The 14,686-nt window shown below is 36.7% G+C and overlaps 1 protein-coding gene across 5 annotated transcripts in view; it reads left to right on the top strand.

Moving 5' to 3' along the window:
- The window catches only part of LOC310726569 (ADAMTS-like protein 1), a 110,030-nt gene that overhangs the window by 65,679 nt on the left and 29,665 nt on the right, over nucleotides 1-14,686 (top strand). For 3 of the 5 annotated variants that reach the window (XR_014533793.1, XM_083542289.1, XM_083542291.1), the window contains exons 3-4: nucleotides 10,376-10,503; nucleotides 14,556-14,601. Coding sequence is in view for 4 of the 5 variants with exons in the window: in XM_083542289.1 (XP_083398415.1) it covers nucleotides 10,376-10,503; nucleotides 14,556-14,601 (174 nt within the window). In the remaining variant the exon portion in view is untranslated. Of the gene's footprint in view, nucleotides 1-3,543; nucleotides 3,794-10,375; nucleotides 10,504-14,555; nucleotides 14,602-14,686 lie in introns of those variants that run through there. The other 2 variants (XM_083542290.1, XM_083542292.1) reach the window with 2 other exon arrangements.

Here is a 14,686-nt window from a genome sequence, read left to right on the forward strand (position 1 = left end):
ATTTTGTTCAGCAGCTTGCTTGCCACATTAATCAGATCTATTTGAAGCTTTGGAACAGATTGGTATTTGTGATGGGGAAAGATGGGTATTCTCTTTAAATTTTTTATTCTTTTCATTCATTCTCCCACAGAGGTTGGAACCAGCACGAGCAAAAAGAAGAACTGTCATAGTTTATCCAAACTTTTTGATTGTTTTTGTGTATGTACATTTATCTAAACAACAGTCTTTACATTTAAACTATGACAGCTAGCTAAATATTTACTAGTAGGCAACTAGTTTGACGTTAATCACAATAGACAGAACATATTGAGATCAGATTTAGCTGAAATTCTACAGTTATGGGAAAGTCATTGAAGCTAGACATTGCTTGCCAATTTTTTTAAACGAGGATCTGTCTGCAGGCCTGCCAATCACAGAGTTCATTTCCTCATGATGCGTGTAATATCATTTATTCAGCATTTATTTATTTTGGTAAACTTATAGGGATGCGGTAGCTCTCTTGGATATCAAATGTAGTGGGTGTTTGTATGGGATAAAACAGTTTGTCATCCTGTGTTCCACTGTGAAATGTTCTAAATATTTGTTTTGGAATGACCTCTTTGTTCTTCCTCGCTTAATTTGATAACCCTGTGGCTTTTTTTTTTTTTTTTTTTTGACTGAGATGCATATTTTAGTTAGGAGAAAATGTGCATGGAAAAAAATGGATCAGTCAACATGGCATTTCTTTATGATTTTTAATTCAGACCTAAAAATATATGAAAAGTTAAGACATAATCAATGGAACATGCTCATTCATATGCTGGTTTTAATGCATGGTTTACACTAAAATACACTATGCATGACCTCATTTTACTTGAATTAAAATAATAAGCTTGGTAGACCTTTTTAGTGGTTTTGATATCATGACACATTTCTACTTATACTGTGGCTGCAGACAAACCTGGCATTCACACTGTTTTCAGTTACACATAATTTTTTTTGTTCAAAGTTTTCTAATTCCTGGCAGGCGTCAAATATAACTGTGATAAAAATGAAGGGCTGTATAGAACTCACATGGTATCTTCACTGTTTAGACATGACATCACTTTATTAGACGGTAATGATAATAGTTAAAAGTGAATCCAAGGTAAATCTTAGGTAAAAGTATCTGGCAACAAAAGGTCTGTGTAATGACAGAATATCTATCAAATTAATGTGATGGTCATTGGTCATAAATTTTTCTGTCCAAAATTATTTTCAAAACTGATGCGAGAAATAGTTATATTTCAAAATATAATAGTTATATCTATTGTCAACGAATGTCATTATCGATTATTTGGGCTAAAGTGACGGTTTAGCGTGACGCCAATATAGCACAGCCGCTTGCGAAATGGCAGAGAGTACAGGGTCAATCTACAGCAGGAAAAAAAACACACAGCTGTCATGGATGAGGGCGAAACACCAGCACGGTAAGCAAATGTGGATATAATGTATAAACCTCATCATGTAAAAATTTGATAGTTTAATGAAGTGCTATTGTGTAACCTGTTTGTTTGCTAACTTTCAGACAGTCCCACTGGATCCGGTCTGTTGTGACTCACGCGCATATTGTGTGCGCAATCAGCTCACTCGCGATATAGTGAGAACAAACATTAAACCTAAAAGCAGTAAATAACAGCACCAGTAAACTATTACATTTTTAATTAATGTTGTAAATTTCAGAGAATGTTAAGGCATTTGTACACTAATGTTTATTCTTTCAGTTTATTTTAAAGCTTGTTAGCTAGCTCGCATTTCTCTGTTGAATTCTCTTTTTATAGCATTTGTCTACTACCACAGTTAACTTATCTGTTTTCAAATGTGATTTACTGCGGCTTTATTACATTCAAATGCTTGTTTTCAAAGTTTGTATGTTTAATTTATGCACTTAATTATTATACAAAATTGAATTAATTAGATTCTATATCTTCGCAACTAAACAAAATGTGTATTTTTTAAAGCATGGTTGTCAGCTAGCCATCTGCAATTATCATTAAATCAATTAAATCAAATCCAATGTTGATTTACACAATTTACACCTTGCACATTCAAATGTTTTTTTTTTTTTTTTGGTTGGTTGGTTGGATGTTTTGTTTTGTTTTTTTGGCAGAAAAAAACAACCCATGAGTGAATTTGTTCAGAGGAGAAATCCCCCATGCATTTCTCAACAAGAGGCCATTATAACCTTAAAATTGTCAAAATTAATCTTAGGGCTGTCAATCAAATAAAATATTTATTTGCAATTAATCGCATGACTGCCATGAGTTAACTTGTGATAATCTCAACTTAATCACACATTTGTATCTGTTCTAAATGTATCTTAAATAAATACTTTCCGGTTTTTAATACTCCGTTCAACATGGGCATGGACATACATGGATGCTTTACTGTATGTTTATTAGGGAAACCAGACTCAACATAGAGCATAAAGACAAAATACTCTTGTAAATATTTTAATGTAATTGTGGTGTTTTAAATTTTGTAAATCATCAGGACAACACAATTAACTTTTGCAATGTTTCCACACGGACGGTTTTAATTGCCGGATGTGTGCTTTATGGTGGATTTTGGTGCTCAATTTGAGACTTGAGATAAAACAAATGTTTTTTTATTTTATATATCTGAGTAAAGAAAGTTGTGAATAAATGTGTGTTGCATTAAAGGTTTTCTTTTTTCTTTTTTTATATTTGTTTAATTTTTATATACAGAGATGCTCACTGCATTAATCGCGCATTAATAAAATTTGTGGCGTTAAATTTAACTTGCGCTAACCCGTTAGCAATTTTTACAGCCATAATGTGCATCATCACTAATCACTTGCATTTTTAGTACAACTTATTTTTCATAAATTGCAGTTTAGCACTGTCCTCCAGAGGCACATATGGGAATGACTATCTCTCTTCCTTCAGTAAATGTTCTTCACTAGGCAGATGTTTTTTAAAGAGATTCATTGAAGTCTACTGATTGTTTTTCTTCACCATGAAAAAAGGAACATAATTGCAGTAATTTAGGTTTAAATCGTTTGATGGCACTGTTTTATCTAATTTGTACTGATCACATGAGATGAACTGCTGAGTGAAGGTTTGGGTAAAAATCCAAAGAAATAGTGAGAGAATGCCTGCGGTTGTGGATCTGGATTTGGGAATTTTTTGCGATTTAGTCACTCAATAGTTTTTCCAAGGTGACTACTTTACGTGGGTTGAGGATAATGGAAGGCAGGCCAGAACTACAATTTGCAGTAGTGAGACAGCAAAAGCCAGAAGAGAGTAAGTTAGATAGATGATGAAAGACTGAGATGAAAAAAAATGGCTGGATCTGAGAAACCAAGAAGAAAAACAAACAAGGTAAAGCATCAGAATAAGGAGAATGCAAGAAGTGAAAGGGGGTAAGGAGGAAAGTGAGTGGAACTACAGCTGACCCGAGTCTTGTGTTTGGTTTAGCATACTCAGCTAAGGCTTTCTCTGATTGGTTGGCAGGTTGGACCTGGAGGCTCTTGGGGCTCGAAGCACCCCTCTGACTCCTCTAAAAAAGAGGCAGAGAAATAAGCAAAGAAGCAGAGAGAGGGAGAGAGAGTGAGAGTAAAAGAGTGTGTGCTGTAACAGGGACTTGCAGTCATATCGACTCTATCAGCCACTGAGAGCAGAGCGCTAAACCTGCTGCATGCACTTATACACACGTGCACACATTCACACACGTGTGCTAGTGTCTCCGCGTCCCTATAGGCATGGACCATCCCACTGCTGCTGCCATGTTGCTGGCTTCTCTTGTGCTTCTGGTACAGTTCCTAAAGTTTATTTATGTTTACTCACTTCATAAGAATGTTTTTATGGTTCTTATTACCTTAATTTGTAATTTTTATTGTGCTCATTTACTGTTTTCTATGTGATTTTAAGGAAACGTTTGAGTGAGTCTTTATAATATATAATTAAATGATTGCATTATGTGAATGGCATGTCTTTTGCAAGGTTGTGTATGCACAAAGGTCCATTTTTAAGACATTTTATAAGATGGAGGTGTTTTTCCATGCATACTTTTTATAATCATTTTCCATAAGGAAAGGCAGGTATGTTGATGCTGTTCTCCTGGCACAAGCAATGTCTTTATACATTGTAAGTTTCTGCAAAACAGTATAAAAACAAGGATACTGTGAAATATACAAATGCAGAATTTGGGGCTTGGATGGACACAAGGGTTTAAACAGATGTGAAGTGATCATATGACCTTCCAATTAAATAGCTCATACTGTGTATATTGATGTATCCCAGAGTTAGTGAAAGTGAGCTTTGTGTTAGAGGTTTCAGGCTGTCAAAGGCTGCCCTTTACATCAGTAAATCTACGACATCACATTTCACAGCTCTGTTAATGGCAGGTCCTATCCATACAAATCTCTAGTATTTACTCATGGCTTGGGAATGTCATGCGATTAAACTTTACATAATTCATCGAAGACTATGCTGCTAGGAATTTTTAGGCTAGCATCACAATTTATAATACACACACACATTCATAAGTGTGAGCATAGTGAATAGTTCCCAACTGGAATAATCAGCCAAGGCTCTAGTGAAAACAGACTAATGAGGAAGCAAACTGTAATGTGTCTCAGCAGTAGAAATGGGACTTGATTAAAGTGACAGGTCAGGCATTTTAGAAGTAAGGTGTGGTCTGTACTGCTAAGAAAATAACTGCAAATCAAACAAATCACAGTGTGGACATCAAATGTTACCAAGACCTTGAAACAAGACTGATTTTTAACAACTTCACAAACAGTCAGTATAAAAACAATTCAGTAGGACCCAGTAAGTCAGAGAAAAATACATGGAAGTTCAGAAAAAATATATGGTAGATTTCATAGGTAAATAAAGAAAGTTTAAAGGAGATTAAATTAGAGAAGTTTCACTGCTTTATTTTCTGTGTGTGTATGTGTGTGAATGTGTGGTTAGTATAAAAAAATAATAAGTATTTTATATATATATATATATATATATATATATATATATATATATATATATATATATATATATATATATATATATATATATATACAGTAAGGAAAATAAGTATTTGAACACCCTGCTATTTTGCAAGTTCTCCCACTTAGAAATCATGGAGGGGTCTGAAATTGTCATCGTAGGTGCATGTCCACTGTGACAGACATAATCTAAAAAAAAAAATCCAGAAATCACAATGTATGATTTTTTTACTATTTATTTGTATGATACAGCTGAAAATAAGTATTTGAACACCTGAGAAAGTCAATGTTAATATTTGGTACAGTAGCCTTTGTTTGCAATTACAGAGGTCAAACGTTTCCTGTAGTTTTTCACCAGGTTTGCACACACTGCAGGAGGGATTTTGGCCCACTCCTCCACACAAATCTTCTCTAGATCAGTCAGGTTTCTGGCCTGTCGCTGAGAAACATGGAGTTTGAGCTCCCTCCAAAGATTCTCTATTGGGTTTAGGTCTGGAGAACCTTGATATGCTTCTTACAGAGCCACTCCTTGGTTATCCTGGCTGTGTGCTTCGGGTCATTGTCATGTTGGAAGACCCAGCCTCGACCCATCTTCAATGCTCTAACTAAAGGAAGGAGGTTGTTCCCCAAAATCTCGCAATACATGGCCCCGGTCATTCTCTCCTTAATACAGTGCAGTCGCCCTGTCCCATGTGCAGAAAAACACCCCCAAAGCATGATGCTACCACCCCCATGCTTCACAGTCGGGATGGTGTTCTTGGGATGGTACTCATCATTCTTCTTCCTCCAAACACGTTTAGTGGAATTATGACCCAAAAGTTCTATTTTGGTCTCATCTGACCACATGACTTTCTCCCATGACTCCTCTGGATCATCCAAATGGTCATTGGCAAACGCCTGGACATGTGCTGGTTTAAGCAGGGGAACCTTCCGTGCCATGCATGATTTCAAACCATGATGTCTTGTTTATTACCAACAGTAACCTGGTTGAGGTCATTGACCAGCTCCTCCCGTGTAGTTCTGGGCTGATTTCTCACCTTCCTTAGGATCATTGAGACCCCACGAGGTGAGATCTTGCATGGAGCCCCAGTCCGATTGAGTTTGACAGTCATGTTTAGCTTCTTCCTTTTTCTAATGATTGCTCCAACAGTGGACCTTTTTTCACCAAGCTGCTTGGCAATTTCCTCGTAGCCCTTTCCAGCCTTGTGGAGGTGTACAATTTTGTCTCTAGTGTCTTTGGACAGCTCTTTGGTCTTGGCCATGTTAGTAGTTGGATTCTTACTGATTGTATGGGGTGGACAGGTGTCTTTATGCAGCTAACGACCTCAAACCGGTGCATCTAATTTAGGATAATAAATGTAGTGGAGGTGGACATTTTAAAGGCAGACTAACAGGTCTTTGAGGGTCAGAATTCTAGCTGATAGACAGGTGTTCAAATACTTATTTGCAGCTGTATCATACAAATAAATAGTTTAAAAATAATATATTGTGATTTCTGTATCTTTTTCCAATTCATTTAAAAGGTGTTCAGTAGGGTTGAGATCAGAGCTCTATAGCAGACCACTCAACTTACGTAAATCATATCTTCATGAAGTTCTCTTTGTTCAAAGTGGCACTGTAATGCTAGAACAGGTTTGGGTCTCCTTGTTAAGTAAGGAGAAATGCAACTCTACAGCATCCAAAGACAACTATGTGTAACTTTGTAGTAATATTTTGTGAAAGAACTACAAATGGCAAAAAAGAAATCAAGTGTCACAGTATTTTTGTCCACATAATGTAGGTGTTAAAACCAAGTCGGGACAATGTGTAAATTTTAATGGCATAGCATAGCATCCTCTATACATCTTGTAATAGTCTGTATAAACCCAGGAACTGAGGAGACCAGTTCCTAAGGTTTTGGGAGAGAAATATTGTCCCATTTGTGTCTGATACAGGATTCTAGTTGCTCAACAATCCTGGCGCTTCTTTGTCATATTTTTTAGATGTGCCAAATGTTTTCAAACGGTGAAACGTCTGAACTGCAGGCAGGCCAGTTTAGCATTCTGACTCTTATATGAAGCCATGCTATTGTAATAGAAGCAGTATGCTGTTGAGCATTTTCTTGCTGAAAGATACAAGACCTTCCCTAAAAAAGACTTTGTCTGAATAGGAGCATATGTGGCTCTAAAACCCGTATATATCTTTGGCAAAGATAGTGCCTTTCCAGATGCCCATTTCATGAACACTAATGCACCTGAACGCTAATAACAAGTTTTAACACTTAACAATTTTTAGACCGGAAGACACAGAGTTCATTGTTTCCAAAAATAATTTTACATTTGGATTCATCTGATCATTTATCTCAGTCGAATGAGCTTTGGCTAAAGAGAAGACGGGTGTCATTTCAAGATCATGTTCACATATTGTATGTCTTCTTCTTTGCATGATATTGTTTTAACATGCATTTCCATTACAGAACCATTCCTGTCATTTATTCATTCACCCATGCCCCTTGCCCCTAAAGATTTCTCTGTGAAATTTAACAAAAAAATCAGCTGTCCTCTGTCTTAAAATGTAGTATTTTTATGCCCATACATGTCAGCTTTTTTCTTGGATTTTAATCTTATCAATGGAACATTAGAGACAATTTAGAGTAGCCAATGAAACTGCTGGGATATTCTTCAGGACAAAACTTAAAAAGTAAGAGGAAACCTGCAGAGACACAAGAAAACATGTTCAACTTCAGACAGGTAGTAACCAGTACCCAAGATTGAGCTTTTAGTCAGCAGTCCTGCCCTCTTCCAAAATGCTGCATCCTGCTTTAGTTTTAATAGACTTAATTCATGATTCCATAAATCAAGGTTAGCTAGAAAAAATTGTGCTAACATCTAAGTGACTACACACTCTGCATACTAATAAAGGAGTCTGTTGGCAGGAAGGTATTATGGTCCCAAAATATATATTCCATTCAAAAAGGGATTCTGATATAAAAACAGACTTGGCTATGAAAGCAGATTTTGTTACACTCAAGTCTGCCAGGGCCTTATTATCCCTATGAGTACAGCTTTAAAGCAGCATTTATGCATTGGACAACGAGGAGAAGTTTTTGTCTTAAATTATTTGTGCATCAAATACAAAAATATTAGACTATTGTCTATCTTTGACAAATGAGTGGCATTTCAGTAATCCAGTTTAAATCTATGGATTGCTGTAAGAAGTATCTAAGCAACCGCAACGAGTTTATTTATTTAAATTTGGTTCAAACTAAAGCCATTACACATAGCCTTTTGCTAAAAATGACTTTCTCCATGCCCCATCAGCTATGTTTGGATCTTGCTAACCTCCTCTATTGTTAGTGGTATTGCAAGAGTTTGATTTGTTTGTGGTATTCCCACTTGGAGCTGCATATGAATAATGCATTGTTTTTGCTACCTGCCCAAAGGAAACAAACTAGCAATGTCATTAACTTGTATCTTCTTTCTTTGTGAGGGTCATTCTTTATCCTTAACTAAACATGATGCCATATTTCTGGGATGAAGCCAGTACTGTGATGTATTTTTGCTTAGCAGTTTCAGTCTGGGGATTGAAATGCTTTATTATTTTGCTACATGGCTAAAGAAAATATTTAGCAGCTCATTGGGTATTTTAGAGCAGGTGTTTTTCAAAGGACCTCTTCATTATATGGTCCCAGTTTGTATTCCACCACTTAGACTGCCTTCATGGGTTAATACAGCTAAGAGGGATTTCTAAAATGTATTCCCCTTGCTCTTTCGTGTATTTAAATGGCTCCCATTTGTGATGTTGGCTAACGCTGAAATGTCCATTATTCTTGTGAAAACTTGTGAGTAACAATGGGTTCAATGGGGACAATTCCACAGTCTAGCGCACGCATATGAGTAGGACAGCCTCAGATCAGTCAAAGGTTGAGACGTTTCTTTGTTCGCTCTGAATCTTGTTTTAGCCCGGCAGTCTACTGTCACTATAGAGATTAACTATTTTCTAAACATAACACACGTCTGTACATGCATCCCTTTTTCTATATTTAATATTTTTTTCATTTTTTGCTTTTATAAACATGAATAAGACCCACTTGGGTGTAGGACAACTTAACTTTTATTTGTTTCATTAGTTTCATAACTGACCAAACAAGGGGAAATGTTGTGTGGGTGATGAGTCCCATGTAAAAAAAGCATTAGTTTTTGATCTGTGGTGTTTGGCTTTGAACCAGTTATGAAGCCGCTGCTCCATTGGCTGTCACGGCATGCCTGAGATGCACATTGTCCTTGCAAGTGCTGAATTCGAGTTCTCATAATATTGATCTTGGAACCAGATTCCTATCTCATATATCCTCTGTGCGAAATTCTCCTCTCTCCACAATTATCATGAGGGGTGAAAAATAGGCTTGAGCTTGTTAAGAAAACGCATAGTGTTTCACACTGAAGGGGATGACTCTGACACCTGACAGAAATAAGCTGAAGGACACATAAGAGTTTTGTCTATTTCCTACTAGACATTATCATGTTCCATTCACGCTCAGATAGACACTATTTTCACTGGCTTGCATTCTCTCCCCTGGACTTTATTAGCACTTTTTTTTCTGTCTAATTCTCACCAGCTTTAGTGCTGATAGACTTCTAAACTTTTTTAAGGCTATTATCACCAATGATATGATAAAAATATGATTCACAGGAATCTTATATAGCACTTGTGATAACTTGTGACTAAAGATTTTAATGGTGCAATACATTAAAAACATCATAGAAAATGTAGTTAAGGTTTGTTTTGTATGGTTTGTTATGGTTTCATGCCACCACTTTCTCATACTAAGCATCCTTTATGTACCTTTACAGTTTCCAGATGTAACCAAATATATGCTGTCAAGAGTGCTTAAAGAAACACTGTGCTAATGATAATAAACAAGGAATGTTTTGCTGACAGCCTGTAGCTAACTAAGAGCTAGTTCACTATTTTAAAGCAGTAAAATTGGAGCTAGTTTAAACACTTGACCTCTCATTGGCACCTCACATGGCTATGCCTTTTGCAATGATGCCTTTAATCTGACAGTGATGGCCTGTACTCTAAAGAACTTTATTGTGGTCCAGCGAGGTCATTTTAGTATTTTATCTGCCCTCGCTTTGAGTTTGTATTGCCAATCACAGAGTGAGTTAAAAGTGCTGACAGGTTGAATGTAGAAATTTGCTAAGCTTCACTGGAGAAGAGAAGTGGATATTGTGGCTACATGCCTCTCTTCCAAAGAATTAGGTCAGGAATGTGTGTGAACACTGAACGAAGCAGTGCATACCTGTTGCATGATGTCTAAAAGTTATACACATTCATTATAAAGTACGATATAAACAGTGTATTCATTTCTTCTCACTGTCTTTCTTTTGCTCCTGTTGTCGTCTGTAGAACTCACGGACAGCAAGGTCAGAGGAGGACAGGGACACTCTATGGGATGCCTGGGGCACATGGAGCGAATGTTCACGTACCTGTGGTGGAGGAGCTTCCTATTCTCTCAGACGCTGCCTGAGCTCCAAGTAAATCACTTCCTTATACCTTTACTGAGCTCATTGGTTGTTATAGATCCTTCTGTTACATTATAGTATTTCTGTTAGTCCTTGAAGCGTATATGGGTTGCACAAAAGCATATAACTGCATCAATAAAAAGTACAATATAACAAGTATCTCATATATTCTGAATTCTGTATTCTGAAATTTGCTTTGTTCTAGAAATGTTTTAAAGTTTTAAAGCATTTTCAAAATGTCTTTGGATAGGTGAAGTCATCATTAATTTGTTATATAATTGTATCAAAATAATAAATACTGGAAATATGATCACTTCGTAAAGTATTATTCATGGTGCAAAAATGTTTCTGTACTTTAGTTCATAGTCATGCAGTGACTGCTCAGTGCAGCAAAAAGGAGACCTTTTGACTTTTTTGGGAGATGAATTAATGCTCGACTTTACCCAGGTCCCTGAAGTTGCTTGAAAATGACACCATAATGAAAATATTCATGGATAATTTGTAGAATGCACTTAAAGGAGTCAGGTGAAATCTTTCAATTATAAGTGCACTCAACTGGTTCCCATTAATATTTTTCATGGATGGAAGGGAGTCCTTCTCACTGCATGGTTTAATATGGCCTAAATTGACATGGACATGCTTCTAATGATGCAAGTAAATCTCCGCATGAATACATCTCCCATGGGTTGTAATAGAAGCACTCGAAATACATTTTATTTGACTTTTAAACACTCCCTTTGGGTCACATTTTTTAGGCATATGGGCTCCAGGCATTGTCTGTATTTCAGCACATATGACTTTGTGGGTGGAACAAGCAAACTTGATTATTGACAGTGCAGAAAGTCCATTCAGCAAATCACAACCCAACCTTGTATAAAGAATTCAAAGGATTCAAGAAATTCAATTAAGGACAGGGAAAGGAGAGTGTGCACACAGTCAGGAAGTGAGTTGCAGTAATAATTATATGGCATATTAGACAAATTCTACACAAAAGTCACTTTTAAGAGCTGAGGAATATTTGTGCAATGAGCACATGGATTTCATGCTTTATGTGAGCATAAGGCTTGGCTCCACAAAATAAATACTCATAAGGCCTTTGACAAGGGTTGTTCAAGTCTGTGTTACCCTTTTGCCTTAATACCTGCCATTGTGAAAGGATTATTTAAGTAGGATACCTCAACCGGGATATTTGGTGCCAACGAAGCCAAGGTGAAAAAACGATGCTACATTTCTTTAGAATTTTAAAAAAATTACTTCAGGCACAAACTTTAAATCTTATATTTTTTATAATATGCACAAAGATGATGATAATGTTATTGGAGTTTACATTACCAATGAAAGTGGATCTATTCAGCATAGCAAAACCTTTTAAAAAGAGAAGCAGTGAATTTTGCCTTGTGGTTTGATTATACAGAACACTGTTCATTAAAACCTCACTGTGTGAGTGAGAGCTGCTCGGTTGTGCAAACCTCAAATTGAAATGGCAATAAAATTGACCCCTGTGATTTTGTGTTAAGAGTTGTTTGAGGTTCGGTTCTTTACGAGGTGTTGTGGTTGGGATTTGGAGCGCATGGGGGTTGTTTGTGTGAACTGATGGGCCTTACTGGGGATGAGGAGTGTGGAATTTGGGTACAGCAGGCAGTCAATGCGTGGGGATCGGGTTCATTTATCCAAGTTTTGGTTGCAGATCAAAGTTCTGTTGAAAGAACCACACATGGTTTTTATGTGCTACTGAGAGAAAATTTTAAATACTCTTGCAAATGCCTCACCCATGTTCCCCACAAGAAGGCATGTAGGTTATACACAAACACATATGCTCACATATATTCACACGTTAGCAGGATTTCTTGCCAGTACACACATGTATTTATTTTCCTCTGTCAGATATCTTAGTACATAAAACCTCAATCAAACCACAGCTCTAACACTCTGATCACCTCACCCCCGCACACACATGCATAGAGAATCTCCAAGCATATAAACCTTTTTTTCAAGGGTATCATTATTATACCCTTTTATAATCAGCTTTGTCTGGCTCAACTTACTTTTCAGCCATCTCATGCAGTCTACTATTTTAAGTACTACTCATTCAGAATTCAAAGATATTCAATAAAATAGAAATTGAAACAGCATGTTTCTGCTTTAAGTGGTAAATAATCTATAGAATTGTAGAGCTTAGATGTATCAAAAACTCTTCAAGCTGGGCAAATGATAGTGGACGAAGTAAATTATGATGGAGAAAAAAATAAAAACCTGATCAGTGATGTGTTATATAGAAAAATAATAGGTCTGCATTGTGGTTGCATGTTGGAAGAGTACATTTTGGTTTTGCCTCAAATCTCTGCCAAACCTCCAAAGTCCAGTCTTGGACAAGCTGCATGTTTATACTGAGCAAAGACTCGCCATTGCTCACTTGTGTTTATAATCATAAAACAAAAAACATACAAAAAAAAAAAAACATTTGAATGAAAATGTTGAACAATTGCAGTAGTGAAATCTTCATAAACACTACAAGTAGCACTACTGTAGAACTAATGAGTGACATTTCAGCCAAAACTGTGGGTGTGTGATCTGAAAATTCAAGCCCATATGAATTCATTCAGGCATTGGCCATCTGAGTAGAGCATAATGTCACGCCACCATGTGTGTTCTTTATACACAGCAAGAGCGATCTCATTTAAATTTTAAGTATAATGTCAGACTAAAGCAACTAAATATGTTTTGACATGTCCTGCTGTATAAATACATAGTAATGATATATTTACAAGGTTAGTGCATATGGAAACGTTACATTAGGTGTTGGATGTTACAGTAATTACACTAATATAGCATTTGTACATGTAGACATTGATTATATTCATGGATGCAGAGTTGGATTTGGCTGCAAGCACTGTAATTGCAGACATCTGCAGACTTTTTGTCACTGTTGTTGTAGCAGCAGGACCATTGAGTCGCTAGTTAGAATTTTTCCGTTGTGAGATTTGGTAAGCACAGTAAACAAACATACTGTACATATTTACATACATGGCAGTGTTCAGGGCAAATGTACAGTATTGTTTGCAGATATAATACACATTTAATTACTATATGGATTAATCATTGAACAAGACCATGTCAAGGCACGGTTTTGTGTTTGTGTGGTTACATTTGCCGCATTTTTATAATATTGGAGTTCCAGTTTTCCTCTGGTCAAGGAAAGAATTTATGCACTGCTTTTTCGAAGTGCTGTTTTAGTGAACATGGCGAAAGAAGTTGAGCTGTGGTAACTGCATATTTGTCTACTTGTTTTCGGCAGAGATCTCAGGAATTAAACTTCAACTGCATTCTCGTCTTGCTTGACATCATGATGTATTGTCACTTTCCCTAGTCTCGTTTAAAGCCTTAGCGCTCAATCTCAGCCTCTATTGAGTCTCTTTTCCTTTCTCAAGACAGGCATGGAATGAATCACCTGTGCATTATTTTCTCATGAGAGTCTTTATCTTTACTGTCTGTCCCTCAAACATCATGCATCAAAGTTCTTCTGGGCCATATGATGCTCTGTTTGACTTGGCATAGGCGCCAGTCTGGATATGACGTAGGCCTGATGCTTTTGCCAAGCTCTAAGGATTTTGCTTTTGACTCCATAGTCTCATCCATGGCCCTCTTAGAAGTAATAGTATAGCGGCCTTAATCCCTTGTCCATGAATCATAATATTGACGTGTAGCCCCTAATCACAGCTCCAGATCTACATCTGCAAGGGTCTTGTGACACTGGAATTTCATGTATGTTACTGAAGTGGAATATATTCATTGGAATAATCCTGCACTCTTCAGTGATCACTTGTCACCCCTAAGCTTCAAAGCATGAAGTGGACTCCAGCTTGAAAGTACATTAAGCTGATGTCGAATGGAAAATGCCAAGAGGATCTCTCCTAATAGACCATATTTGACTTGTTGAGTCCTTCTAATGATATCCTGTCTGTAGTGTAGCTGAAAGAGATAAAGAGAATGTAGACTGGATGGCTTTGATCAGTAGATGCTTTGTTAAGTGAATATCAGATTGAGTTATCTTCTCGCCATTGCAGGGCCTGTGAGGGGCAGAATATCAAATATCGCACATGCAGCAACGTGGTGAGTAAAACATTTTTAAATAGGTTTGTTTACATGCAGAGTCAGAATGTAAAGCCGAATGTTGTCTTGTGTTTAAGAATGTACT

Source organism: Silurus aristotelis (assembly GCF_946808225.1).
Source record: "Silurus aristotelis genome assembly, chromosome: 5".
Classification (NCBI taxonomy): domain Eukaryota; kingdom Metazoa; phylum Chordata; class Actinopteri; order Siluriformes; family Siluridae; genus Silurus; species Silurus aristotelis.